This window comes from Ambystoma mexicanum, chromosome 10 (genome assembly GCF_040938575.1).
Source record: "Ambystoma mexicanum isolate Mex_15411 chromosome 10, UKY_AmexF1_1, whole genome shotgun sequence".
NCBI lineage: Eukaryota > Metazoa > Chordata > Amphibia > Caudata > Ambystomatidae > Ambystoma > Ambystoma mexicanum.
The window spans coordinates 304,680,423-304,708,388 of record NC_090932.1 but is presented as its reverse complement, the minus strand read 5'-3'; the positions used below and the strand labels follow the sequence as shown (position 1 = coordinate 304,708,388).

The 27,966-nt window shown below is 44.6% G+C and overlaps 1 protein-coding gene across 1 annotated transcript in view; it reads left to right on the top strand.

Annotated features, from left to right (window-relative positions):
• Positions 1 to 27,966, top strand: part of SAG (S-antigen visual arrestin) — a 159,796-nt gene that overhangs the window by 40,810 nt on the left and 91,020 nt on the right. The window contains exons 2-9 of the mRNA XM_069617884.1: positions 8,303 to 8,420; positions 18,413 to 18,473; positions 19,887 to 19,931; positions 21,255 to 21,448; positions 22,978 to 23,037; positions 25,822 to 25,889; positions 26,203 to 26,338; positions 27,496 to 27,580. Coding sequence (XP_069473985.1) covers positions 8,352 to 8,420; positions 18,413 to 18,473; positions 19,887 to 19,931; positions 21,255 to 21,448; positions 22,978 to 23,037; positions 25,822 to 25,889; positions 26,203 to 26,338; positions 27,496 to 27,580 — 718 coding nt within the window. The 5' untranslated portion in view covers positions 8,303 to 8,351. The remainder of the gene's footprint in view (positions 1 to 8,302; positions 8,421 to 18,412; positions 18,474 to 19,886; positions 19,932 to 21,254; positions 21,449 to 22,977; positions 23,038 to 25,821; positions 25,890 to 26,202; positions 26,339 to 27,495; positions 27,581 to 27,966) is intronic.

The following is a 27,966-nucleotide window of genomic DNA, read 5'->3' as shown; positions in this document are numbered from 1 at the left end:
TTATTAGTGTTATTATTTCTGTATCTTGTAATTTGAATATTCTTTCTATGCTGTTACATATTTGTAAAAGGTTTATATTTTATTGGAAACCAAATATGCAGAAATCATTTTTTTAATATGTAGCTTTCAGAAAATGACATAGGCTGTTTGATATGGTAAATGTCTTCGAGTTGGAAGTCTATCAATCAACAGGAAAGCAATGGGTTCTTCTAGACAGTCATTGACGACAATTTATGTTTGTAAGAGTAGTACTTGTATTTATATTATAATGAGCTGTTAGTGAAGTACACTGCTTGGTGTGATTAATGAAACATGTTTATAATTACTGGATGCTTTAATGGAATTTATTTTCCGAAATGAACTGAATTAAATTCTCACCCTGTGATGCACATAGAAAATCAATATAACCAAGACAAATTTATACTCAACACAGATAAGACCTTCATGCCTCTTAGATGTGTCAATGCTTATTTTATTTTGAATAGTAAATCCTTTTCAAGCAAGGTCCAAAGACATATGCACTGTCACAGTGGTCTTCCCACAATGATCACACACCTTATTGGTACTGGCTCAGTAGAAACATGTAGAGAGGAAGACAGGCATAGAGACGCTACAGAATACGAACGGATATTCAAGTCCAAGAAATTAAATATTTACTTGTATAAATATTAATAAAGGATACATTATACTGACTTTCCATTGTGATATATTGATACAGTAGCTGGCACTCTACCTGGGCTTCACATGGAGGATCACAATTGCATGGGCAGTGTGCTTGAGTGATGCAAACTGATGCATCCTTGCAAGTGACAACAAAGTCCTCAGGCTGTGCCACCAGTAGACTGCAACTTTTAGCTTTCCAGATGTTTTGGACTATGACGCCCATGGTCCCTCATCAGTGACTATACTGGCATGCACTGATGGGAGTTGTAGTCCAAACCACATCTAGACCGAAGGGTTATAGACTTATGGTAGAAGGTGTTACATATGGACAGAAGCACAGCCTGTACATTGGGAATTGTTGAGGCTAGAGCTGACTGTACACAAGCCTTAACAAGTGACCCACTTTCATGATGTACATGAGCTGTACACAGTGATGTATACATATTGTTGCTGACTCTTCTCAGGTTAAATAAACTTAAGGCAGGCAATATGACTAACAACGTTTTCAGGCTTTAGAAAATGACATAGTAAAAATGAATCCAGTCTAATACATGGATAATTACACTGCAGACAGCCCCACAACTGTATGGAGATTACATGTTATAATACGTTTTACATTGATGTTAATGCTGGCAGTGGTCTCAGACTATACAAAAGGATCAATGGATACTAATCCAACAGTTTGCTGTACACCCTGGTTATCTATTATGTGATTATCCAGATGTTTGGACTACAACTTCCATGATCCTTCACCACTGACTACGCTGGCAAGAGATAAAGGGAGTAGAAGTCAAACACATCTGGAGCCACATAATGAGTAACCATGCTCTTTGGGGTGTCATGATTGCTTACTGGTAATCTTCAATACACTGAGTCCTGCTCTTCCTTGTCATAGTCCTTAAAACATAAAGGTGAACACCCCTTGGAGACGGCCCCACTACATTACCTCATAAAATCCTTTGTTTATTTATTTTTTTTAACTCCTACTCCATAACCCACATCAGCCTCTTTCAGAAAACCCCCAAGTGATACTGCAGGGGTGCCAAATATGATCCCAAATCAATCCTCAAAGTAGGGGTGCAGGAATCTCGGAATATAACATTGAGGAATAGGATTCAGTGAAAATGATTATTGTGATTAATTAATTGGAGAGTTGCCACTTTGCCCCTCTTCCACATCACAGTCCATAAAAACCTAGGGGATAGCCAGCAGTAAGCCATGCATTTTTGTCATACAATACACAGTCAAACATAAAGCAAAACATTTGTGCATTTGTTGCAAGAAATCATGCTGTGAGAAACCAGAAGGTGTCTCACTTACCAGTCCTCAGGGATCTGTCATCCAGGTGTCCGGGGCACAGCCATCGTTACTGGATCCAGACCCCGGGGGTGGACCAGTGCGGGAGGATCACCTTGGTGGGGGAACCTTGGGGATTGGGTGTGGGACACCTAATGGTGAGATACGGTATACCCCCCACTTTAAAACCTCTTTCCCGATTAAGTGTATGAGTTTTGTAACCCCCTTCCCTGCACAAACACATAAATTCAATTTACACAATGGGGAAAGACAGACTCAAACATGTCCCGGTGCCATGGTCAGGCAGAGTCGGGCAATTACTTGGAACAACTCACACCTGAATCTCCTTTGCCATCCCCACCTGAATAAAAGGCTGAGCATGGGAACACACTTCAAGCAAGGCAAGGAATGGGACAGAGCACATTAAGGAGCAGCCTATTCCAGACCACAGCTGAATCGAGGAGGCCAGATGGAAAGTCACGGAACAAAACCAAGGAGGGTGATACCCTTGGGCTGTTTAGCAAGTAATTGCTGGGCTGTTGAAAACTTGGAAGCAGCACATGTGAGGCGGAGAAGTGAGGCCAGAGAATTCTGTAATGTGTGTCCGAGATACCAGGGGACCTCCTGCCCGACTAGTCGGGGAGGAGTGCAGCCGCTGTGGTATCACCCTTGACTCCATGATCAAAGCTATGAGCCGAACCTTGCATACAGCTGATGAGCTGAAGGCAACTGTGTGAAACCGGGCTGCGTACGTACGAACAAAGGTTACGGGCGGCTAACAAAGTGTCCTGTGAAGTCAAATGGAAAAGGCGTTTGATGAAAGACGCGAATGAAAAGGAAAGCCGATAATTGTTTTCTGAACTTTGAGAAGTGAACGCATGATAATAAGTAGCAGAGCGGTCCGGCACTGCGTGTGTGCCCAATCGAAAGGTCTCTGCTTGAATGTATCCTGCTCTCGGAACTTATGAAATGTGAATATGATTTATGAAGAAGAGAATCAAAGTGGTCCTGAGAGGGTCTAAGTCAAATACTTTACACAGTCGAAACTCTTCGGTTTGCAGTGAACTGTGAAAGTGAAACAGGAGTCTGAGCCAGACGAAGGGGGACTCAAAAGTGAAAGCTGAAAGTGGTGTGCAATACAGAAGCACAAGCCAGACAGAGAAAGGCATATGGAAAATTGTAAAGTGAAAAGGGAGTCTGAGCCCGGTCGAGGGGGACTCAAAATGAAAGTAAAAGACTTTTGTTGTTTAAAACGTTAACTCCTGAGGAAAGGAACTTTGAACAGCCTTTGTTCAACTTTCATCTTGCAAGGGAGAAGCCGTTCTTGATTGAGCAAGAGACGTTTGGTTGCGGAGAGCTGGTATCTGAACTAGAACCGTGCCCTTCTGCTTAGCAGAGATAAAGTGTGTTCCAAGCCCAAATGTGCCGTCTTGACCCGTGGTAAAAATGTGGGGGAGGGGAACCAACTATCCTGACATTGTTTCATGACACACTTTTTGTTACCTACATTATTTCCCACACTGTTTATTGTTTAGAAGTAGGGATTGTAAATAGGTTTAATTTCAGTTTAGGCCCTTTTATTTTGACGAAGACACTACTAAGACTGCATTATTTTTATTTTGATGGTCGTAGCTTGCTCCCATCCTTAGATTTATTTTTAGACCGGCGTTTTTCCAACCTCCCCTAAAGTTTAACAAACACCCTGGAACTGTGATCACTTGTGTCTGTCTTACTGGTTGATACCATGCCTTCTTTACAATGCTTTCTCAACAATACTCAATTTTCAAGCAAGCTGGACAGCAGTTCTAAAAGCTGCAGACATTTGGCCACAAACACCTTAGAGTGGGACAAGAACTTGTTGCTGCTATTCAAAATATTTACTATGTAGATATCTTTGTGAATTTAACCCAGTAGCCCACGAGAGAGGGCTCTTTACTTAAGCTACAGCTATCCCCAATTTTATCTACCTGCTCATGGTCCAAGCAGAGACTATGTCCCCTTGTGGTCCTGACCAAAGGCAATACAAAACAAATCACCCTTCTGAAAAGGGGCAGTGGGGTTATGGTAAACGTCAACAACCCTGCCCATGATCACAAAGGTGGACATTTAACTCACCTGTAGGCTTAATGGATTGGTAAAAAGTAAAACAACATTATGGTTCAGGTGAAAATCAGACAAACATTTGAAATGAAGGAAGGAGAATGGGGCTGGACCAAACTTTCTGAAAGAAAAGCCTTCATCTTGCCCAGGTGTCTGGCAGAAGAAACAAGAGCACTACTATTGGAGATAGAACTGCATTGGAATTTTTAGGGGTTACAAAAAGAAGCAGATGGAAGTTGCTGTCATGACCCTTGCCCCTGGCCCTCACTGGCAAGTCAGCCTTCCAATTAGGGCCAGGTCAAAGGCCTTAAAACCTCATCCAAGACTCTCTTGGAGTCAGTCCTGGCGCCTTTTGTGCCAGGCTCATAACCATCATGAAGACCAACATTAGAATGTGACTATTTACTTGGGACTATTTAACTTGGGGGCGGGGGGTCAGCCAAGATGGAGGCACACACATAGCTCAGTTACAAGGAACTGAGCTATGCGGTCTAGTCTTTTGGGTGTGGCAGGCTGGGACTACTTTACCTGGACTACTTTGGGTGTGGCAGGCCTGGGACTATTTTACCTGGACTACTTTACCTGAGACTATTTAAACCACACCCAAACAGCAGAACAGGCTTTGCGTTATTCTGCTGTGGGCAGCGTAACGCTCATCGTGTCCAGTTCTTTGATGCCAGTTTACCTGAAACCAAGGACCTGCAGAGAGAGAAAGAATACTACGAAACTTACCTGGAATAGTATCCTGTCTTCAATCCACCGCTGACTTCAGTTCCACTCACCTGAAGGTACGAACTCCACAGCCGGCAGCGCATGCATCCTGGAATACCATAACCTGGAAAGAGGAGAAAGAAAGACAGCATTAGTAAGCGTTTACTCATGTTCCCTCCCAAATGAAGAAAGCCACACAATTCTTACCTGGGTAGTCATCTCCTGGTCAGTATCATTGCTGGAACATTATGGCGCTCGGCGAGGTACATCGCAACCTGCAAGGAGAGAAAAGACACAGGTTAGCAATGTAAAGGGCGAAACAGAGCCGCCCATCACGCATTACTCACCGGACAGCATCGCGCACACCGTGCTTTCGCCTACCGGCCCATGCTCATCTTCCAACTGCATGACAACACCAAAATACCTTTCCATACCTAAAAGGATTCTCTTTATGAGATCAGTAGCCGAAGACTCAACCACGTCCATGGAATTCCACAGCCCTCTAAAGTCCCCGATGGACACCAGATGAATATTCAGCTGCCAGATGGCCACCCCAACACAAACATCAGAACCTTGAGGGAGATTTAAGGAGAGGGGACCTAGTCCAGCCCTACTACACTATGAATAAAAAGTTCCCTGTGTCTAGATTGTATTTCTATCATACATTCGCTCATAGAATATTCGAATAACAAGGTTAGGTAGTCCGTTCTAAGCCACTCTTTTCAGACTATAAGCAGCCAAATGTAGATAAAGGAAGGTCTCAATTGACATACAAGGCCCTTGAAGGGGGAACAGAGCCAATGGAAGGGTCAGTGCATGAGCAGTTGCTTTTTGCAGGATCAAGGAAACCCATGGCTTCCTCTTTCATGTCAGAGCTTCCAAGATTATCAAGGGCCTGTTTTTTAAAATCATGGATAGCTCCCTAGGTACCCTGTGCTACAGAGGAGATGCAAACAGCATCATCTTTGGCCACTGGAACAATAGATAATCCTATCCCGCTCCTGTAGATCCCTGTACCTGTTTCAGTACACAGGAAGGAGTGTATCATGTTTGGATGAAAACCAATTCATGTCCAGGAGTCCAACACATGTGGAGCCATGGATAGGCTTATTTTTTGACAAAATAACCATGCTGAAGTATTCCATATTCCACCACCAATCTTTTCACCCCAGGATGTAGGAAGGTGTCAGTGAGAGCTGATTCTTCTCTCCCCAAATAAACAATGTACAGTCCCCTTCTGAATCTGGTACCACAATGTGAATTGTGTGAGTCTTTAGTACCAGATTGTCCACCTTCATGAGAACAGCCTTACTCTTAAGGAGTCATTGCAGAATTCACAATACCAGATAGATCCCCATCTCAATGAATGTCTGGCTGCCTGCAAGACCAAAGGCCTGTTGGATGCATTGGTATTCCAGAGTCACCCAACACCCCTTCAACTGGCATCTGTTACAATTACAACTGGATGGGTGGATCCATGTTTATCACCTCTGAAAAGTCATCTTCCCCTTCCATCAGTGTAACTTTCTTCTGAAGGCATGCACCATTGACAACGAATGAGAGAGATCCAAGGATTTCAGGGACCAATGATCTCAGAGGTAATTCACCACAAGTTTCATATACATCCTGGTCCCATGGAAACGGGGAAGATAAATGTAGCTATATCTTCCTGAACCTGAAGCCATCTGAGGGCTGAACAGGGTCCATGGCCACTTGCACTTGTAGGCAGGATTTGAAGTATCAACATGGTTGGATAGGTTAAGAATACCTTCTCCAGAGTAGTGTCGAAGCAGGCAGAGATCACCAAATTCTCTTGTAGTAGTTGTTTGATCTAAAAAAGGAGGGCTTGTTTCTTCAAAGGATCCTTTGAATCTGGAGGGAAGGTGTCACAATCTATGGAATAAACTCCTCTGCCAGCACCTCTACCCACCATTTGATATGGCCACTTCCCACGGGGAGAAACCCACCTTTTGGACTCAGAGCAGAAGACACACTGCCATAGGTAGAGGTAGTGCCCAAGCCTAAGTGCTCTGCATGGGTCTTGGAGTTACAGAAAGATGTGATGATTTAGATACTTGTTGGACTAATTGCCCCAACATAGCCCCAAACAGTTTATAGACCTGGAAAGTGATTTATTCGAAGATTGGCATTCTGCGAGGCTTCAGCCATTCAGAAAGCAAGGCACTGGTGTCTCCTGGCAACGAAAGAGGAACAAGTTGACACGCAATTCCTCTTGGTGAATCAAAATAGATCTCAAATTAAATCAGCTTTTTGCATCCAATTGATGACTGCAATCTGAGCACTCATCCAGGTCTACCGTCATGGCTTGGATATTTTTAGGAGGTGATTCTACACTGTGAGCAACATACACTTCAGCTCATTAAACAAATCAAGGGGCAGAATTGCTCCCCTCAATGGAAGGGTCCCCGTTTTCTTCCTTATTGAATGCTGCTGAAAGGGAAGCATCTTCTCAGGACACAATGTGGGCTTTCCACCTGTGAGGGTTCAGGGAATTATTCATGAAATTCCAGGATCAGACACAAACTGGCCCAATGTCTTCCACTCCTTCAAAATAATATTCTTTCTACAAGATTGGCAACAAGACCCAGGAGAAGGTTGTTATCTGCAATATGCATCCTTCACCATGGCAGGGTTTGCAGCGGATGTAAAATGGGACGAAACATCCTGTAACCCGCCATTAGCCATCAACAAAGTCTCTCCAGAGGTATTTTCCTGGGGACAAAGCATCAATATCCAAAGAATCCTCAGGATCCACATCCTCCTGGTTAGGCCCGTGATCAGGAGCAGGTTGAGGGAACGTATGGGCCTTTGTATTAGCGTATCTCTTGTCAGTCACTGCATTCATTCTGTCCTCCTGCAGCTTTTGTGGCCGGTCTGTAATGACGGTCAGCATCGGTGGGCAGGAATGCACCGTGCTGCAGCAGCAGGAGAACGGGACGACGTACCCCAATGTTTATCATGCTTTCTATGTCTGTTCCTGTCGGTTCTCATGAGATGAATGGGATTGGTCATCTCTTTCTAAAAAAACATAGTGACACTTGTATTTATGTTTTCTTCCCTGCATTATAAAGAATCTGGTGAACGCAATAAACATACAGCATGAGAGACAGCAACCACAAGCCGATCATATTTGGAAATATTTATTTTGGGAGGCAGTGTAGTGCCTCTCGCCAAGGGAAGGGGCACCCTCCCTTTTAAGGGACTGTGTGGCAAGGAAGAGACACACAGTGGTTATGATGCACACTCTTTTGCTAACAGTCCCCTAAAGCTTTGAACAGTGAGGGACACAGTCACTAATACTGGCAGTGTTCGGATGTGCTGTATACAATAATGCACACAGTTCAATGCTCACAGAGCACTAGGGTTGTGCACAGCCATACTATTACTGTGTTGTACAAAAGCTATATTGTGAAATAGCTGAATACATTGGCTGAAAGTTTCCTGATGTACTACATTGTAAGGTAAGCTTGAGATTTGATTACTGATAGTGTACTGACGTCTGCTCTTTCAGGTCTTTCATCCCTGGGCAGGAGAGGGAGCTCTACTGAATCCAAGCCAGCATGAGCACGAAGATGAGCAAGGCTGCCAGCCGCCATGTTATATTCAAGAAGACATCCCGGGACAAGGCAGTAAGTGCATGCTGGTCAATGCCATTCACTTATCAACCATTTGCCATGCATCCGCGTGTTATGGGCCTTTGCTGCATTGGTCACGAGTCCCTACTCTGCATAATGTCCATCAACCTTGCTTGGCCCTGACCATGTGGCCTTTGTGTCACTGTGTCTTCCCCGTATTCCAGAATATCAGTGTCTCATAGGCCTGTGTTTTTGACTATGCATCTTTCTTTACTGTCACTGCGTTTGTGTTTTGTTTTCTTGTACCCATAAGTGCATCTACCTACCTTTGCCACTGTCTGTGTCTTGTTTATTCTGTTCTATCGATCACTGCATTAAACACACATTTGTTATGATTTCAGAAACACAGTCGCATTCAATATCAATGCACCATGTTTGTTAAAAGACCATTTCCTCCTTTCATCTACTTTGGAAGGGGTAGGGAGGTTGCACACTTCCCCACTCGACTGTAGCACCCCTCTCCAACTCCATTCCCTTCAATTCGCAAATTCGGAAATCAACTAAGGTCTAAAAGCTCTTGAAATCAGCTGTGTCCTCGTGGTGGAGCCCTTCAATAATACCCAGCGCCACCATGCACCCTCCGGTGTATCCCTTATCTGCTCTCGCCTGCTTCAGGACTATTTGTGCCTCTCCGACTTGGGAGTAAACAGTAGCTTTCTCATTTATAGCGCACGTAACCCTGCTGAAGGCCACAGTGAGGCTTGAACCCTCATGTTGTGGAGAGCCCTTCTCACCTTTTGCAACTAGTTCCTCCAAGGGTTTCAAGTCGAAGGTCGAGGAACAAAATAGAATCCTCCAACCCTTGTATTTAATCACTTTTTTAGAGCTTCTACCTTTAAGATCCTTTCTCGCTGATGTACGCTAGTAAGTTTGTTTGTTTCTTTCTTTATTTCTAATGCGCACCAAACCCGGAGGTAACAGGGTGCAGCAATACGAAAATGAAAGGCTTAGAAAGTTTCAAGTAATTTCAATGTAACCACATACATGTACAGGTAAAATTACTTACAGGTAAAATGTTCAGATTATATACAATTCAGATCTATGCAGTACAATTCCAACTATTATTTACAAGGATAGGCAACGTCAGCGAAGTGTAGTGTTGTGTAGGCAGTAGTGAAAGACTAACTAGCTTTCAATCAAGTTGAGATGGGTGATATCTCTTTCTAAAGTGTAGGTAATGTTAGTCTACTCTAAGTGTATTTACTTGCGTATCTTCACCCTCATAGATCCCCTCCCTTCCTTGAGACAGTAGCCTCTTAATCCACTGTAAAGTACTTCCCTCCCTTCCACTGCCCACATAATTCAGATAAGAAGGACTCAAGCCCACATTCGAGTTTGAGGCGGGCACCCAGCACTGCCAGATTGGCTTCTTTCAGTTTCTTGTACCTCATATCCACTGGTTTTCCAGCCTACAAACAGTCTCTGCCACACTCAGCTGAAATTGTCAAATGTTAAATGTATCCTACTTTGCTTTAAAGAACGCAGATCTGTAATCAACGTATTGACCTTCTCTTCTGCCCAGGAGTGGACTGGGAACCGAAAGAGGCGCTGGAAATAAATATTAAAAAGGGCCCCATATTACACATTTTCAGCAAGCCCAGCCCTTTTCCTATGAGAAAATGTGGAAGTTACCACACAAGGAGCCCCAGGGTGCAGAGGCACTACCGGGTAATCTCCAGAGTTCCCTATAGGCCAGTCTACCCCTGCTTTTGTCTCCTCCAACTTTTCTTCCACCTCTCTGATTCTGGTGGACAAGCCTTAGAAATGATCGTTCACCCTATCGCCCTTTTTATGTAACACCTCCCGGGGTGCCACCAGAGCTTTCTCACCCTTCAAAAGCATTGTCCTCTGTTCAGCACTGGGATCCTTAGGCTCAGTTTAAGGTGCCTTGTGTGAGCTGAGCAATCTAAAAATAACTCTGCTTTTTCTCGTTTTTATCTTCTGAACCTGCCACTCATTATTTATCTCTTGGTTGCAGCACCACCTTTTTGTTAAACCTTCCCTTTGATTTGAGGCCAAGTCCACCATCCAACAAAAAGCAGTGGACCAGCCTTAGATTTTTTCATCAGCTGCGCTAGCAGTGCTAATCTCCTGTTGAAAAATTGTGAAAGCCAGATGGGAGGAGCTTCGGGACCGGAGCGCATTGCTCCGGTCCCGCAGGTAAGTGGAGGGGGTGGGGAGGCAACTGGGATATGGTCCTTGTTGCCTCCCCGCAATGAAAAAGGAAAATAAAAAGCACTACTCGGGGAAGGGCCTCCGGTTGCTGCGACAGCGGGCAGGGATTGTTTCTCGAAGCTGTTCCAGCCACCTGATTGGCTGAGTGGCCTTCCCTGGGTGGGAATAACATAAGAGTTAAAGGAATTTAAGGAGGATAACTCAGGGGCAGCGCGTTTGTCTTGGAAGCAACAAAAAGCAGGTTTGAATCCTGGCCCTGTGCTTACAGAATGGTCTCCGGTAATAGCTGCATATGAAAAGATTAATAAATGAATGAATAGAGGAACATTTAGAAGACGTAGGGTAAACAAAACTTTTGTCAAGTTAAAGCTTATTATCTATTTTAAAATATATACACTTTTAGCAGCCATCACTAACATATGACTGCCTCTTTCCTATTACTGGGAAATTAATGTAGTTATTCCAACAGTTTATGCATAACATTTCTATCACAAATTCTTTCTGGATAAATAATGAATCATATTTATAAAATATACACCTAATTATACCAAAGCGAGGAATTATGTCATATGTATCCCCCCAAGTCACGATCGGTCAACTGATTACAACCTTTCCAAAACTCTTCAATTACTAGCAAATCGCTACCAATTTCTTAACAACATATTGTGTGTTTTAGCTACAATACAATTTAACCAAACAACTCGTATGCTGCACTCTTAAGCAAACTGTAAGCACCTTTACCACCATTCTTAAACTGGCTATGCAATGCCCTCAAAATATATTGTTGCAGTGGTTGAATGGTGGGTCATGTCAAGATAGCCTGATCTAATATTTCCCACATTCTCAAACCAGCTTTTGAAGGGAAAATGCATAGGAGCCTAATTCTCAGACTGGTATCTTTGTGGGGTACACAGATGGTGATGACTTCACAGATTGCTCCCAGCTCTGACCTTTGCTCACCCCATTCTAATTATTTTCATAAAGTTAGCATATTGCTAGACTTCAATGGGGCAAAAAAAGGAAAAGAGGACTTTGGACATTCCTGTGATCTCTGGCCCTGGCTTCTGATTTTCCTGGTTCCCTTATTATGCTATGGTATTAGGATTTGTGCCACGCACCAATGTCAGGCACTCCGACAAATGCAAAAGATCTGGGGTTGGTTAGTAATGAGGAGAGGGGAAGGCAAATTGCAGTGCTTTGCGTTGAGGTTGCAAATCCGAAGTTCCCTGGCCCTTGCTTGCGTTTACGCTTTCTAGGTGTGAGGTTTAGGAGGAATTAAGGACTTTGTATCCATAGAGGCAGCCTCATGCTTGTATTGTGGGTGTCTGTTTGCAAGGGGTTGCAAATGTCATATGGAGTTAGGCTATAAAATGTGTGTTGTTTGAAGTCGGGAGAGTCGTGTGGGAGTGGCTGGTTTGTGTTTGTGTGTGGTGAATAAGATGGCGAGAAACTGAAGGTTAGTCAAAAGGTGGGGTGTGTTCTTGGTGTTTCCGTAGTACTTTCAAATTATTGATCTTGCCATTGATTGCATCATGGTGAGAGGTGTTTGTCTTTAGTGGTTTATGCGTGAAGATGTTCTGTGTTGCAGATTAAATATTTCTGGAGTGTTGGAAGACATTATTTTAGGGTTTTGGCTGTGTTGTTTTCTAGTCCTTATAGCTGGCATTGATTTCCTTTAGGTTGTGTAGGTGTGTGAAAATCGATCTATTGAGAGGTGTTGTTTTGCTGCAAGATGGGTGTAGGTAAACATTCGGTATTTTATACGTTGAGAGCTAGGTTTGTAGATTTTTCCTGAATTCTAGGTAGTCCCGTCAGGTGCCAATTGTCCTTGGTAGCGCGTTTCAGTGTTTGGCGACCAGAGGAAAAATGGCAGGGCCTCTGTGTCTTTCGGTGCAAACCTAGTGTGATGTGGAAGGCCACAGCAGAAAATAAATAACCTTTTCCTGGATCTACCCAAAAGAGGAATAAAAGAGTGACTGTTGTGATTTAGGACACATTGTCACTCTCCTTTAGCTGTTGTTTTTCTCGGGAAGGACAGACAGCCAAACTATGCACACACAGATACTTGCAATCGGGTTTGTGTGCTTTCATGTCACGTTCTCGTTTGAAAAAACATTGTTGTGGCAAACGATATTTTTTTTCTGCGAATAAACGGCAATCTCTACATATTATATGACTGGTATGATTATATTAACCAACTTTTGTGCTATAATATGGAGAGAACGCGCAGGATAGTGGGAGAACAAATTATGCTTCTCCCGAGAACTGGCTACTGGTGTGCACCAAAGAGGCCAGCCTTCAAAGCACAGTCCTGGCCAAGGAAGGAGCCTTTAATCACTATTCTAAATCTCAAGATGCTGGGATATTTTTGAGGACATTCTTCCTTTTTTACCTCTCGTCCATCACTTTATGAACCCCCTTTCGCCCAGATTTGTTAACCTTCCCTCTGTTGGCAAACTGGCTGAGAACTGTGCTTGTGTGTGCTTGTGTGTACAGCTAAGATGTACGTCTGCACAATGAATAGCCATTTGTTTCAGGACTGGAAAGGAAGATTCAGTACAGGGTCAGTTTCAGCTGGCTAAATGCTGCCTTGTGCACTGGGGTACATACCAGGGACAGCGTTGGTGGGAGTAGAACATTTGATAACATAATATCTTCAGAATTGTGCCACCAGCAGAGGTGAAGCACCTCTATCTTGACTCTGGGCCCTCTGATACCCAAACAATGTCTGCCAGGTACCTTTCTGTCTTAAGCATGATGACTGGCATTTTAACCTATCCAAGCATAGACGAAGGGTGTCCCACACAAGAATTCTGGTTTTATCTGAGCAGTTATTGCATGAATGGATGATAAATTGTAGTGCTCAAATCCTTGCAGTAGCCAAAATCACATGTTTCTGCAATATGGCTGGGGTGACTCACCGCACTGATAAAATAAATAATCAGAACTGTCCATGACCTGAGTCAAGCAGCTGTAGTTGTGTGCATATTTGGTTTCACATTACTACGTTTATCTGTGGCCTGGTGGCTACGATGGACCTAAGATTTGGTGGCATTGGTCAGAGCCATAAAGTCTCACTATAGAATAGATGGCTATCGCTTCTCTGGGGACTGGAGAATCAGACCACTGTTTACCCTGCTGGACTGTGCAATTAGTTCCAGGGCAGGAATGGCAATTCCTTTATGTGATTGTCCTGGAGCATAATATGTACTTCTCAGTAAGGTACACTGTACATATGGTCCTGGTGCCTTAGCTACATATCATGTGCACATGGGGACTGATGGGTGCGGCTACATGTCTATGCTGGCTCAGAATACTAAGCAAAATGCTAAATGATTCCTTCATCATGCTAGTCTGGCGCAGTGTCGGCTCTGCCGGCAGCCTTAACTGCTTTTTCTGAAGTTCATTGCCTTCAGTGAGGTCTCACCCGTTTGAGTCCTTGAAGGTTCTGTAAACAGCTTGAGACATGTTGGAATGTTGCCTCATAGTTTTGGAAGTGGCTACCTCCTTGAGATAGCTAAACCCCAGCAGGATTCTCTGATCCTTTGGATCCACTTGTCCGCAATATGAAGATTGGTCTGTGGTGACTAGTCCATGACCCACACAAACACTCAGACCCTTCAAGTACAAGCTTGTTGAAAATGAAAAACTGAGCATTCAAATCTGATAATAAAAAGGATGATCTGAAAACGTAACCCTAGGCTTTATCATACCCATACAACAAGCTACTATAACACATGTAGGTTTATTACAATCTCTTTCCTTATTAATGAGAAATTGTTCACATATAGCCCGGGGGTGCTAGTATTCTGCATCCGGCTTGCTGTACCCTTGTATTCGCCGTACATGTAGCTTTTGAGAACAAATGTACACAATGTAGAGCTTTGCATCTTCCCAATTTAGGCACCTCCAAAAATCTCTCAACTCTAATTTCCTAAACCCACCTCCATCTGCTTTACTCTTTCTACATATGTTGTTGGTCTCTACTTTGCTTCTAAAATGTCTGCTATTCGCAATACCCTTGCTACTTACATTCTATCCCCTTCTCCTGCTCACATTTCTCCACCATTCCTATCCTCCTCTCCCACTACTATGCCTTCCTTTTCCTCCACCAACCCTGATGAGATTCTTGCCATACCCCTCACGGCTAACCCTTCCTGTGCCCCCACTAACCCCCTGTCCCCACACATTTTGAAGCACATAGTTCCCAATGTTGCTCCACATCTTGTTTCTACTCCTGTCTTCACAATACCACTTTTCCCCTCATCATATAAAACAGCTACTGTAATACCTCTCCTTAAGAAGCCTGGTTGAGATCCTAACTTTTCTGCCAACTTTCGCACTTTCTCTCTTCTACCACACTATTCCAAATTCCTAGAGCTAGTAGTATTCAATTGATTCACTGAGTTCCTTGATACTCACAACTACTTGGACCCGCTTCAATCTGCCTTCTGACATATCAGAGACCCTCTCTCTTCAATCTGGCTACCTCTGCATTCTACTAAGACAGTTCTCCTCAATGTCAGCAAGTTCCTCTCTTCTGCTCGTAATGCAAACCTTTAATCTATTTGTATTCTTCTCGACCTCTCTGATGCCTTCAATACTGTTGACCGGTCTGACCTTCTCTCTACATTATCTCTCCTTGGCATCAGAGATAAGACCCTTGCTTGGTTTGCTTCATACCTTGCCCCCAGACACTTTCAGATGTCCCTGAACAGCCTTACCACTCCACTCACCCCCTTCATGTTGGAGTTCGCCATGGGACAGACCTTGGTTCACTTCTGTTCACTCTCTATACCTCAGCTCTTGGCACCCTGACCTCCTCTTACAACTTCTCCTATCAACTCGTCTTTGATGACACTCAGATCTTCTTCTCTTTTCACTCCTTATCCAATTAGCTGTTGTCGAAAATGTCAAACTGTCTCTTTGCCATCAAATACTGGATGGTGTCCAACTCGCTCAGGATCAACTCCACTAAGAGTAAAGTTCTCTCCTTCCTAACCAAAAAGGCTCACTCATCCTCTCCAACTCTTCTTCTCTTCTCTCCTGACTATCTTACTTCCTCTGCTTCTGCTCATAACCTTGGTGTCCTCTTCGACCCACCTCACAACTTCTTGCTCTTCATCTCCAAATCTGCCACTGCAGCCATACTCAAACTCTTCAATATCGGAATAATCCATCATCTTCTTCCTTCCAATATTGCGAAACAGCTAATCTCCTCCTGTGTTCTTTCTAGATCTGACTACTGTGCCAGTCTCTTCTATTGCTTTCCCAACTATGCTTTTTCACCTCTGGACAAATTCATCAACTTTGCGGTCTGCACACTTTTCAACCTTTCTCGCTTTACCTCTAACTCCTAGGCCCATCGCCAGATTGGCTTGCTACCTATGAAAAAAAAGGCTAAGTAGAAACTTCTCATTATCTTTAAAACTATCCGTGCACTCGCTCCACCCTACCTATCTGCTCATCTCATTTTCTACTCTCCTCTTTGCTCATTCTGGTTATCCTCTGCTCACCTCCTTACCACCACTCGAGTCCTCTGTGTTCCCTCTATTTTCGCTCTCTCGCTTTCCTCGCTACCCTACTCTGGAATGCTCTATCTCTTCCTGTCCATACTATGCCAACTCTACCACTATTTAAATCCAACCTCGCAGCCCCTCCTTCTTTCTGAAGAACCTGTTTCCTAGCCTGGGGTATTGCTAGGGGAGAGCTTAGGGGGCTATAGCCCCTGGACTTTTGGTTGTAGCCCTGGATAGAATCTCAGGGGCTATAACCAAAAGGCTAGTTAGCCGTGAGTCCCAACAGTCCTGACATTAGCATAGCCCTGGATCTTTTCCAGACCTAGCAACACCCCTGTTCCTAGCACTCCACACTGCTGCATCACCCTGTTTTTCTCTCTCCCTATCCTTCGCGGAAAACCCTACAGCACTTTTCCATAATTCCTCCATCGTTAATTTAGCACTTCCTCCACCATCCTGTTCCAATGTCATTCTGTCTTGTCCTCATAACTGATGTATGTTTTGACCTTCTCCTGCAACATCTGGTCTTCAAGACACATTCTCTCACCCCGCCATGGTAAAGGACCTGTATCCTTCTCTTACTCTGTTATTAACGGTACATTTTGTAGGCGTGTTTGTGCCAAAAATGTATTTCTTTCCCTGTGATTCCTATAAGTGAATAAAGAAAGAAATAAAACAATGTGCACACGTACCTTCTGTACATGCAATTAAACACAGTGTAAACTTGCATGGAACTAGAGTGTGGACAATGACTGATATTCTGTAAGAGAGTGTCCACATTCTCTATTTATTAATATTATTAGGTTACAGATGAGATAAAGGCTTCCATCTGAGAGCCCAGTGCTTCCCTTGTACACCCAGGCTAGGAATGAATGAATAATTTATGAATTCGCATTTCTCCATTAACAAATGCACATAAACATACCACAATTGAACATGATTAAAAAACAATATTAAAAACCTTTACAACTCCCATGATACAATCGGAGTTGGAATTTAAGAAATATTGAAGAACTGCCCGTGACAACCCTCAAACCCTGTACGAAACACAATAACACACCAGCCATAGTCCAGGGGTACTAAACTAGCATCTTTCTTGCCCGTTTTATCAAAACCTGGCACAATAGTAGTTACACAAACTGAAAATAAAATCTGTGTCCATACAATTCCAGATAAAATACAGTGCCGCTTTACAATCCCTAATGTTGTTTTTCAAGAAAAAGGTCCTAAACAAATCCCTCCTCAAGTCCAGGTACCCGCTACAGATTAGCAGGAAGTGGCGGAGATCCTTCCTTACTGTTAGCCCGCACGTGCAATATTTCACCGGGTCTCCCTTCCCCCGGTTAGTGCAGGCTCTCAAGGGTAGCATATGTTAACGTGTCAGTAGGATAAAACGCCTACGATTGGGCGAGGGGATAAAGCACACACTGCCCCCAGTCTTACAGCTACTTCGCAGAGAAGCAAACCGGCTCAGAGAACCCAAGGCCTGTACCGCACTCCACTCCTCAGCCTGATCCTTACTTAGTAACCCCCTGTTAACCCTTGAGTTTAGAACTGCCATACTGAGATCTCTTACCATATTCACTGACGCTATCCTACCCATCCGCAGTAATTTAAGGCCATCCTGAAACCACCTGAGCTTTGGACAAAAGCTTGAGCTTACCATAACCATCTCAGGCTAGGATCCCTACATCAACTATTGACAAAGCGGCATGCGTGCCCCAAGGGATAATGACATTATCGGGATTCCCCTGCACACATTAGGAGTCACGCGTGGATAGTACATGTATCTCGCCTCTCTGTTCCAGCTTCTCCTTTGTGTATGTCTCTGTCGTTCTGTTTCTGTCTGGCCTCATATTCGTCGTACCCTCCTGCCAACGCATAGTTATGTCCTTTCTGTCACTCTATCTCCTTTCTCCATGAATATGTGTAAGTCTGCACCAATTCAATGTGTCTGCATGTGTCGTATCTCTTCTGGTACCCTTGAAACTGTTATTCGTCTCGGTAGGTTGTGTCTCTGTCCACATTTTGATAGCGCATCTCTCCCGAACCTTTTCACCTTGTGTACCTCTGTGAATGTTGTCTCTTTTCACCTGTGTTTCTGGGTATCTTTTAACCCTGTTTATTTATCAGGCCGTGTTTGTGGTTTGTTCTCTTATTGTCCTCATATGGTGTCTGTCTCTCTCTCTCCCCCTCTCTCTCTCTCTCTCTCTCTCTCTTTCTTTCATGTTTATCTCTCTTGCTCTCTCTCCCTCTGCCTCTCTCTCACTCCTGTATCGTTTCCTCTCACAGGTGAGCGTGTACCTGGGAAAGCGTGACTATGTCGACCATGTGGATAGTGTGGAACCAGTGGGTGAGTCAGACCTCATGGCCAATGCATAGCAAGGGTCTATGTTTCAGGCCTTATCTATTGCTCCCATGCCTTCTCCTACTTATTTCTGCCTCTTCCTGCCCCCTCAACATTACGTGTATCTAACCCTGTATCTGCCCCTCCTCCCGTCTGCGCATCATTCCGTCGACTGCTCTCTTCTCCCTTTGCAAATACCTGAACGACTTTCACCTGTCTTCCTCCAAGTCTCTCCCTTTCCTGCCTCCTTCTCTTCTGCATTGCCCCTCCCCTGCGTAATCTCACAGTATTCTAACACATCAGTACATACGGAGTATGTGTAACAATATCCTGATTCTGTCCTCGTTCGGATATCCATCACTTGGCCTCCTAGGAATCTGAGTACCCTGAGTGACCACCTTCTGATGGATTGGCCCAGGTGGTTCAGGCGTGAAATCAGCTTGAGAAATGACAAAATGAATTAGGCTTACAAGGTCTGCCTACATGCCTATGTGCTAAAGGAATGGTGTTGATTCCATTGTTTCCTACAGCTACATTACAGGGGACTAAAAGGGAACAAAAACATAAGTGCTTTATTGATACAGTAGAGTACTCCAACACAGGGCAGATGTACATGTTGTGTATCCCAATTCCTAGTCTGGTAAGCGAGGGGAACGGCACCCAATCTAAATTGAAAAAAGGAGGTGTCATGTGTTTCGGAAATGCCTCCTCAATATAAGGCTCTCGCCCCAGAATCCCCTTGGATTCTAAGTGGGTCATGGTCATACCATTTTCTCCAGGCCGGAATTAGTAGGCCTTTTCCTTAATACACTCCCAGTTTAGGTTTCTAAGGACTAAAGAGTGGGCCTCGTTTAGTTCCTCAGGATTCCCCCAAATGCCACCTCTTTGTTGACCCAATTGGTCCCCCAGTGCTGCTTGATAGATCACTCTGCGGGTGTTTGACCAAAACAGAGCTGGGTCCCCCGAGCAATAGATCGAACCCGAAGTGTATGTTACAGTGCTAAAGTAAGGAAGGACTTTGGTGGACACGGAAAGGGATATATATTCCATATCAAATACCTTGCCACTTTTAGTTCTACCCTACGAAAGGGTACCTGCAAGAGCAAGAGTCCACTATATGCTATCCCACAGAAGGACATCCATCTCAGCAGCAGGCGCAACCTTACACCACTGCAGCAGTCAAAAGCCCCTAACCCGACCAGAAACACTGGATACCAAGGATTCTTTAGATACACCAATGGGCTCACACATTTCTTATTTTCTACATTGGGTGAAGTGATGATCTCCAGCTTAGTGGCTACCAGCTAGTACCCTTTCTAATTTTCGCATTAACTTTCTGGTGCTATCTTCACCCCCAAAATCCCCTTGCTACTCGCTCTATGCATCTGTCTCTCAACATCTCCCTCTTGTCTCCTTTAGATGGAATTGTCTTTGTGGATCCGGACCTGCTGAAGGGAAAGAAGGGTGAGTTATCTTCACATGCCTAGTGTCCAATGTTAGAATGAAGCCCAAACCAAACGCTACTTGCCATTTCAATGCAGCACTTATTTGATGAGATCACCTCCTGCTGTCAGCATCGCTAACCTGTGCAGAACACTCTCTGCTGTCAGCAACCTCTGAACCAGTGACAGCACACAGTGCTGTCAGCAGTATCTGACCGAGTAAGAGCCCACGCTGAAATATCTGCATTGCCTAACCTGTTCTCAGTAATCCCTAGCACAGTGACAGCATACACCGCTGTCAGCATTCTCTGAGCTGGGGAGAACACACACTGTTGTTAACAATCACAAACCTGGTGAGTTCCCATTCCCCTCTACTGTTAGCAATCAGGGGGCTGGGGAGGGCCACCATTGCTGGTGGTAAAGCTCTGTGAGAAAAGCAATTGCTCCATTCATCTAGCTATTATACTCGCCGGATCAGGGGCTAACGGCCCGGGGCCTAGGTTATAGGCCCGAGCGCATGCTATTACTCCATTGCTTATGCATTCTAACTTGGCCAAAGCACACAGTGTCTCACTATACAGTCAGAGCACAGTCTGTGGTCCGTAATCCTTATTATGTTGAGGGCGCATACTGCTTTAACAAACAGCTGCCAGAAGCGGCAGGTGTTGCTAGGTCTGGAAAAGATCCGGGTCTAGGCTAATGTCAGGACTCGGGGCTAGATAGCTTTTTGGTTGTAACCCCTGAACCTCTATCCGGGGCTACAACCAAAAGACCCGGGCTATAGCGCCCTTAGCCCCCCCCCACCCTAGCAACGCCCCTGCAGAAGCCTGTAATCCAGAAGAACACCCCCTTTGTTAGGAATCCCTAAACCAGTCGGAGCACACACTGCTCCTAGCAATCCTTAACCTGTGTGCAGTATATATTGGGGTCAGCCAGCACTAACACATGCACACATTGCTGTCAGATATTCCTGATCCAGTGGAAACACACACTGTTGTCAGCATCCTTAAACTCGTCATAACAGACCCGTATGTCAGCACACCTAGACTGTTAGGAGCAAACATTCCTGTCAACAATCCCCAACTTATTGAGGAAACTCACTGTTGTCTGAAATCCCTAACTCACTGACAGCACACACTGCAGTTAGCAGCAGTCCCTAAGTTAGCAAGAGCAAAGAACGCAGGGCTCCCAACAACAATCACTCAGAGAACAGGTGCTGTGCAGTGAAAAGCCTAATCTAATCAGAAGACCTCTTGTTGTTTGCCCATCTGCACATGGTTAGAGCATTTGCTGGTGGGCTGTCAGAGCAGTGTCAGTCCTCATGTCCTGTCTGTTCTCTCTTCAGTGTACGTGACGTTGACATGTGCCTTCCGCTATGGCCAAGAGGACATTGACGTGTTGGGTCTCACTTTCCGGAAGGATATCTACTTCTCCAGGACACAGGTGTACCCACCTGTTGAGAACACAAAAGCAACAACGAAAGTACAGGAGCGTCTAATGAAGAAACTGGGCAACAATGCGTACCCCTTCCTTTTAACGGTAAAGGGAGCATTGCCTGCACTATTCCCACTGTCATTGGTCCTTTGTCTGTATCTTGCCTCATCTGTCTTCTCAATTCCTCTCAGTCTGTCTTCCCTTTCTACTACCTGTGCTATTTCTCTCTTTCAGTCTGTCTCCTCTACCAACTCCATTGAGCTCTGCCTAGATGCTGTGTCTGTGTCCCATTCCTTTTTAGGGCATAGCTATCTTGTAGGAGGGGGTAACTCCCCTGCAGGAACTTTGCTGCCAAAGTCATTAATAGCTCCAAATGTATTGACTCTTTTTGCAAGAAGACAACACAGTCTTCCAGATCCCAGCATAATTTGAAGGGAATGGGATGGAAAGGCCATTGGAAAGGCCACATGGTGAACCGGTTGGATGCCCAAGGATTGGCGAATGAGCCCCTGGGGAAGGATGGAAAGTGGGGCGGGCCAGAAGATGGAAGGTAGCACTCAAGGATTGTGCAGTGATGGGTTACCAAGGTTTCTCTACTCTTCAATCCCCTAGCATTAATATTTACTCCATCACCTCTCTCACATAGCTCCTGGATGCCATAGCAACATGTGCAGTGCACATTTACAGCACTATACTGCCAGTGTGTAGACTGGTGCACAAAAACAGCTGCCTGTGGAAAATACTAGAGCAAGATCATTTACTAGGGCAGCTTTCTAGCACCCTTTGAAATTAAATGCATAGCTAAACCAGATGCAGTTACTGGTAAAATGACTCCAGCCCGGATGAGCTATATAGGTCTTGACTGCTAAACTTCTGGAAAAATATTATATGCACACCATCTCCATAGACAGAACGTTATAGTTATAATATATATTTTATTTTTTTATTATTTTTTTAAAAATTGTATTTGGTTTGAAAGAAAGGGTAATCAAAACCAATTCAAACCTTTACAATCTAAAATCAAGCAGCCATATAAACCTTTAATTGTACACCACTAGCAAGAAAAGAACATCAAACACAGCATTTAGACACTTTTCCTAGCATAAAAGCTTAGCGTCCAACAGAACACCGATTAGCATAGAAATATACATGAGTATATGCAATCTCCAATAATCATAGTCGCTATTTACATTAGAAAGTCCTGTATCAACACAGTTTACAGTACTTAAGATACCATGGAGATCCTACCTCCGTTCAACATGGACATCCATAGGTTTTCATTACCAACCCTTTCTAGATTTGGGAGGAATGCACCAAAGGAGGTAATTCTGAGTTCCAACAGCCTGGACATTCAACCAAAAGGTGTTCTACATTTTTAACTTTCCCACAATTATTGCAAAACCGGCGCATTGGTGACCCTGTGGCCCCTTTATTTCTAATACCCAGTATTTCTCCTTCCTGTGTTTAACATATTGAGTCTGAACCGAGTAAACCTGTTACAGAAGGGGAGGATCCTGTCTTTTGTTCTCGCACCTCTTCTTTCTTCTTCCCCCTTCCCTTGGCTTTCCTGAATTATCCCTGCCCATCTCCCCCCATCACCATCTCTTATTATTTTATGTTCCCTTATCTTCTAGTTTCCTGATTATCTGCCTTGCTCGGTGTGTCTGCAGCCAGCTCCTCAAGACAAGGCTAAGGTAAGCATGTCCCACCTCACCCACATTTTATTTATTGTTTATTTGTAATGTGCACTATACAGCAAAAAATGTGTTTCAAGGCGCATCAAGACAGGGCGGAGGAGTAAGGGAGAAAATAACACGTTCTTAAAAGGTCTTGAAACATTTGGAACGTGCAAGTGCTAAAGAATGGGAGCAGGAAAGAGGGGATGGAGGGGAGTGCAGGAAGGGTTAGGGGATGAAGACAAAAACAACAGCGTTCTGACTAGGTCGTAAGACGATTTGAAACCTGCAAGTGCTGAGCATAAAAAGGGTGGGGGAAGGCGAGAGGCACAAAACAAAAAAGAATAAGTGCAGGACAAGTAGACAAGTTGCATTGAGGAAAAACCAGACATGCAAAAGTGTAAGGCAGGTAAGGCTGGCTGCAGCATGGGAAAGCCTTGCCCCATGGACTGAGGGGCTGTGTCAGGCAAACAGACATGGATTAGGCTAAGCAGGTAAGAGGCTGCAGCCTGGAAAAGCCACGCCCCATGGACTGAGTGTCTACATTAGGCAAACAGACATGGATTAGGCTGAGCAGGTAAGAGGCTGCAGCCTGGAAAAGCCACGCCTCATGGACTGAGGGGCTACATCAAGCAAACAGACTTGTAGTAAGCATTTTAGTGTTGAGCATGCAAGCCAACAGAGGGGGAGGAAGGGGTGTGAGAGAGGAAGTGGGGGAATACAGAAGGGAAGGGATCTAAAACAGTACAAGTGTGCATTAAGAAGCAGAGCATGTGTGTGCTACAGAAAGGGTGTACAGTTGGTCTGTCCTCAACTCAGGAGGATAACGGAAAAAGGAATGCAAAACAACACCAATAACCCAACCCCATCCATCAATGAAGGAACATTGAACAGCCAACTGGGCCTCCAAAAGACAAGGCAAGATGGTCCAGGCCAAAAGGTACATTGAACACCCAGCGAGTTGCAAAAGACAAGGCAAGATGGTCCAGGCCAAAAGGTACATTGAACAGCTAGCGAGGGCTGCAAAAAGGTCAGGCTGCAAAGTCAAGCAAGGAGGGCCAGGTAGGTATGGAGTAGTGCACAGTGTGGACTCTGGAAAGATTAGCCCATTCATAGGAGGAAATGTAGTAGGAGAAAACTCTGGATAGTGAAGATCAGGCTGCAGCATAACAGAGGTTCCAGACAAGAGTGAGAAGAGAGGCAGCAGGAGAAGGTTGACGGGTGAGGGGCGCACAGGGAAGAGCGTGAGTGATGAGAGAGGGAATGCAGGTTAGGAGAGAGACAAGAGTGAGAAGAGAGGCAGCAGGAGAAATGGGAATAGAGGGATGGGGTAGAGAGAAGGAAGCAAGAGAGAAGAGTGAGATCTGGAGATGCGAGAAGGGGATAATAGGAGGGTAAGAAGGAGAGGAAGGAAGGTGACGATACGTAGAGGGGGTGCCAGAGAGGATAGAAAAGGTGAGTCAGGAAGAAAGGGGGGAGGTGGAAGAAGAGGAAGGAACATAGAGGACAACGTGTGGACCCAAGTTACTTTAACGCCAAATGAGTGCGGATGATAATCGGCCTCGTGGGTAAGGGCAGCAGGGCAGAGGGCGATGCAAAGCAGATGGGAATCGAGGGTCAGAGAAGGTGCAAGCAAGAGGCAATACAGGCGGAGTGCATGGCAAAGGAGGGGAGAAAAGAGAGGAATGGCAACAGCAATGAAAACGGGGGAGGCCTCCTTACCATGAGCAATCTGCAGCGAGAACAGTGCAAGAAGGCAGACACCGCAGCACTATACACAGCCAGACAAGAAAAAGGCCTGAAATGTGGGCCTTCGATGGTGGGCCGGCGCAACCTGCCGGCTCAGGCCATTTCTGTTTTTGTTACAACTAGCCAATCGGATGTCAGATGGGCTACCATAGAGCAGCTTGCATGCACTTAGAAAAGTTGGAAAACATGCACATGATCTCATGCTGCGGTGAGTGTGTTAGATGTCAGTGGATGTGAAAGATGAGTCTCCTGAAGCACAGTTCAGCCCAAGGCCAGGTCACCTTTCTTCGGTATCTAGTGATTAAGTCACCTGGGAAATGGCCGTTAGGGGGCAACATTTCCCCAAATTTGTACTTCCAAGTAAATCAAGCACTTTCCCAAATAATCGATGACTGGAGTATATAATAGTAAATTATAACCATCCGAGAATATGTGGGGGAAGGCTTTTAGCGGTGCAGGAAAACAAATCGCCTACCTGGTGATTTTTTCCAGGCAACATTATCACATAGAACCCTTTCTTTTAGGTAAAGATTTCAGAAATCAGGGTCACTCGTATGTCCTCTCTAAGCACAGATCAGCCTAAGGCTGGGCATCTGTCCTTCAGATATTTTCCCCCTCCTGCTCATCTCCTTTGAAAACAATGTCATGTGACAGCGCTGGTGGCAAGGAACATTACCTATCTTATCGAAACATGTGCATTCTTATGTGGCTTTGCTGTATCAATATACATTTAGTTACAACATTCAATTAGGCAATTACCTCTTTTGAAGGTAAGGTCTAGTGGGACTGCAATGTGTAACCACTTTGTGGTTGATTTTGTGCATTGGGTTCCATAGTGCCAGTGGTGTATTAGCAGGTCCTTATGTATTGTGGGGAAGCAGGAGGTGCCACCTGTCAGGAACAAGGAGAATTGAGAGAAATGTGTCCCAGTACTGAAATAGTTCAGATGTTTGGCATGAATATCATTTTGTGTTTTCTGTAGCACATTAACAACAATGTTCTTGTACTGTGCCTTCTTCACTGTGCCCTTTTTGCTTCTTTCACCTGCTCCAGTCCTGTGGTGTTGACTTTGAGGTAAAGGTTTTCTCTACAGCCAACCTGGACGAAAACATCCTCAAAAGGTAAAATGCCAAAAATATGTGCACTATTTTCAGACCTCACTTAGGGTGAGTTAACAAACCCCAGTCTGAAAGTGAGGTTGCTTTTCTGAGTGTGAGTGCACCAATCCCAGTTCAGGCATATGATCAAATACCTGTGTCTGAATGAGAAGTCTCCGGCCTCTTTTTGAGTTTGATGTCAATGTCTACTGTCTGACTATGAGGTTACAGATGCCTGCCATGGTGACTGCCCTGACTTTGGTGGATTCTAGCCCATTGTTACCCCAACCCTCTTTACATTTGTGGAAAAGCTTATTTGTTTGATTCCATTCCCCAGAAATTCTGTGCGCCTGTTGATCCGTAAAGTGCAGTACGCCCCAGACAAGCCTGGACCCAGCCCCAAGGCCGAAAGCACCTGGCAGTTCTTTATGTCTGAGAAACTTCTGCACCTAAAAGCGTCTCTCTGCAAAGAGGTGAGGCGCGCATACTCATGCTCATGCTCATACCTAATACACATGCACACCCATATCCAGCCAATGCCATGCTGACCACACCCCCAGAGCCTGCAGCTGATTGGTCAATCACAAGGAAACTGGCATGGCTTCTATCTCACATGAGAATGTTTTGTGGGGAAACAATTTTGGCATAAAAATGAATGCTTGGAGATTGAAGAGTATGATAAGGAACTTGGGTATTTCATGGGTACTTTGAGGCAACTGGAATCTTGGCTAGTACAGGAATGATGACTCAAGATGAGTTTGCACCATAATCAAGAAAGAGTATTGGCTGTCACAGTACAGGCGATGCAAGGTTGGGTAGCTTGGCAAGGAAGGCAGAAGATTGCTGATAACAGTAAATAGGGTGGGGAATGTATTATCAAGTTGTAATATGTGTAGGCAGTGCAAGGACAGGTTCGGGGATCGAACCTGTGTTGCTCTGTGTAACTTTGCTTCCAGGGCAACCACGTTGCTGCTGAGCTATCTTCCCGAGACTCTTGTAGGGCTTGTTATCAGGGAGGAGGTGGCATATTAGTTGCAATGCTAAGCATGATGTGGGATTTGCTGGCATTGAAACCTGGTGATTGATCAGCACACTAAAACAAGGGGAAGATAGGTTTACATGCCAAAGAAGAGGGAGGCTTGGATAGCACAATATACAAGGTACAAGATTAGTTGACGCATTCAGAAAGTTTGATGGTTGGTATGAAAGGGAAGCCGAATAATTCATTGGCACAGTAAATTAGGTTGCCCATCACCTGTCATGATATGATGGAGGAGAAGTAGTTGGCAAGATAAGGAAGGTAAAACATTGATTGTCAAGGTGAAGAAGGAGGAGGTTTCTGTAGCACAGTAAGGTAGTGTGGGTTTGGTTGCCACAGTAAAGGATTCAGGGACACACGTTGTCATATCAAGGAGGGTGGATGGTTGCTTAGCACAATAAGGATTAAGTGGCATGTTTAGAAAGGATCAAGATTAGTTGGCACAGTAAGGAAGTTTGAAAATTGATTGTCATAGTAAGTAGGGTAGCAGTCTGGCTAGGATGATTGACAAAATAGTGAACGCTTAACACATGATACCAGTCACTGGCATCCTTGTTCATCCATGTGGATCTCACTTTCACCCCATCTCAGGTCTTCTATCATGGAGAACCAATCCCAGTCTCATTAACCATCACCAACAACTCTGAGAAAAATGTTAAGAAGATCTCTGTCTCAGGTAGGTCCAGGTAGGACTTTCCAGTGCACTTTGCTGATCAGTGGACAGCATTTGCTTGGCCCACTCTCCAATGCTGTTGTCTGGTTGCTGTAGTGCACTGAGACAGTGTTGGACTTGTTTCTGTCACCTAATCACTATAGTCTTGTCTTTCGTGTCGTTGTTGAGTCACTAAGTTCCACTGACTCAGTCCTCAAGCTGCTTACCAATCAGGGAAGACCACTGACCTAGTCTTTCATGTTCGTACATTAATTAATAATTCCTTTATTTCTGAGGTAAAGGGATCACAATGTGAAACACAAGCCACCCTGGAATAAAGGTTTCTGTGGCATGGGGGTGGGGCAGAGATCTGTAGAATGGGGCCTTGGGTGGAGACTGGTGTCTGCGTG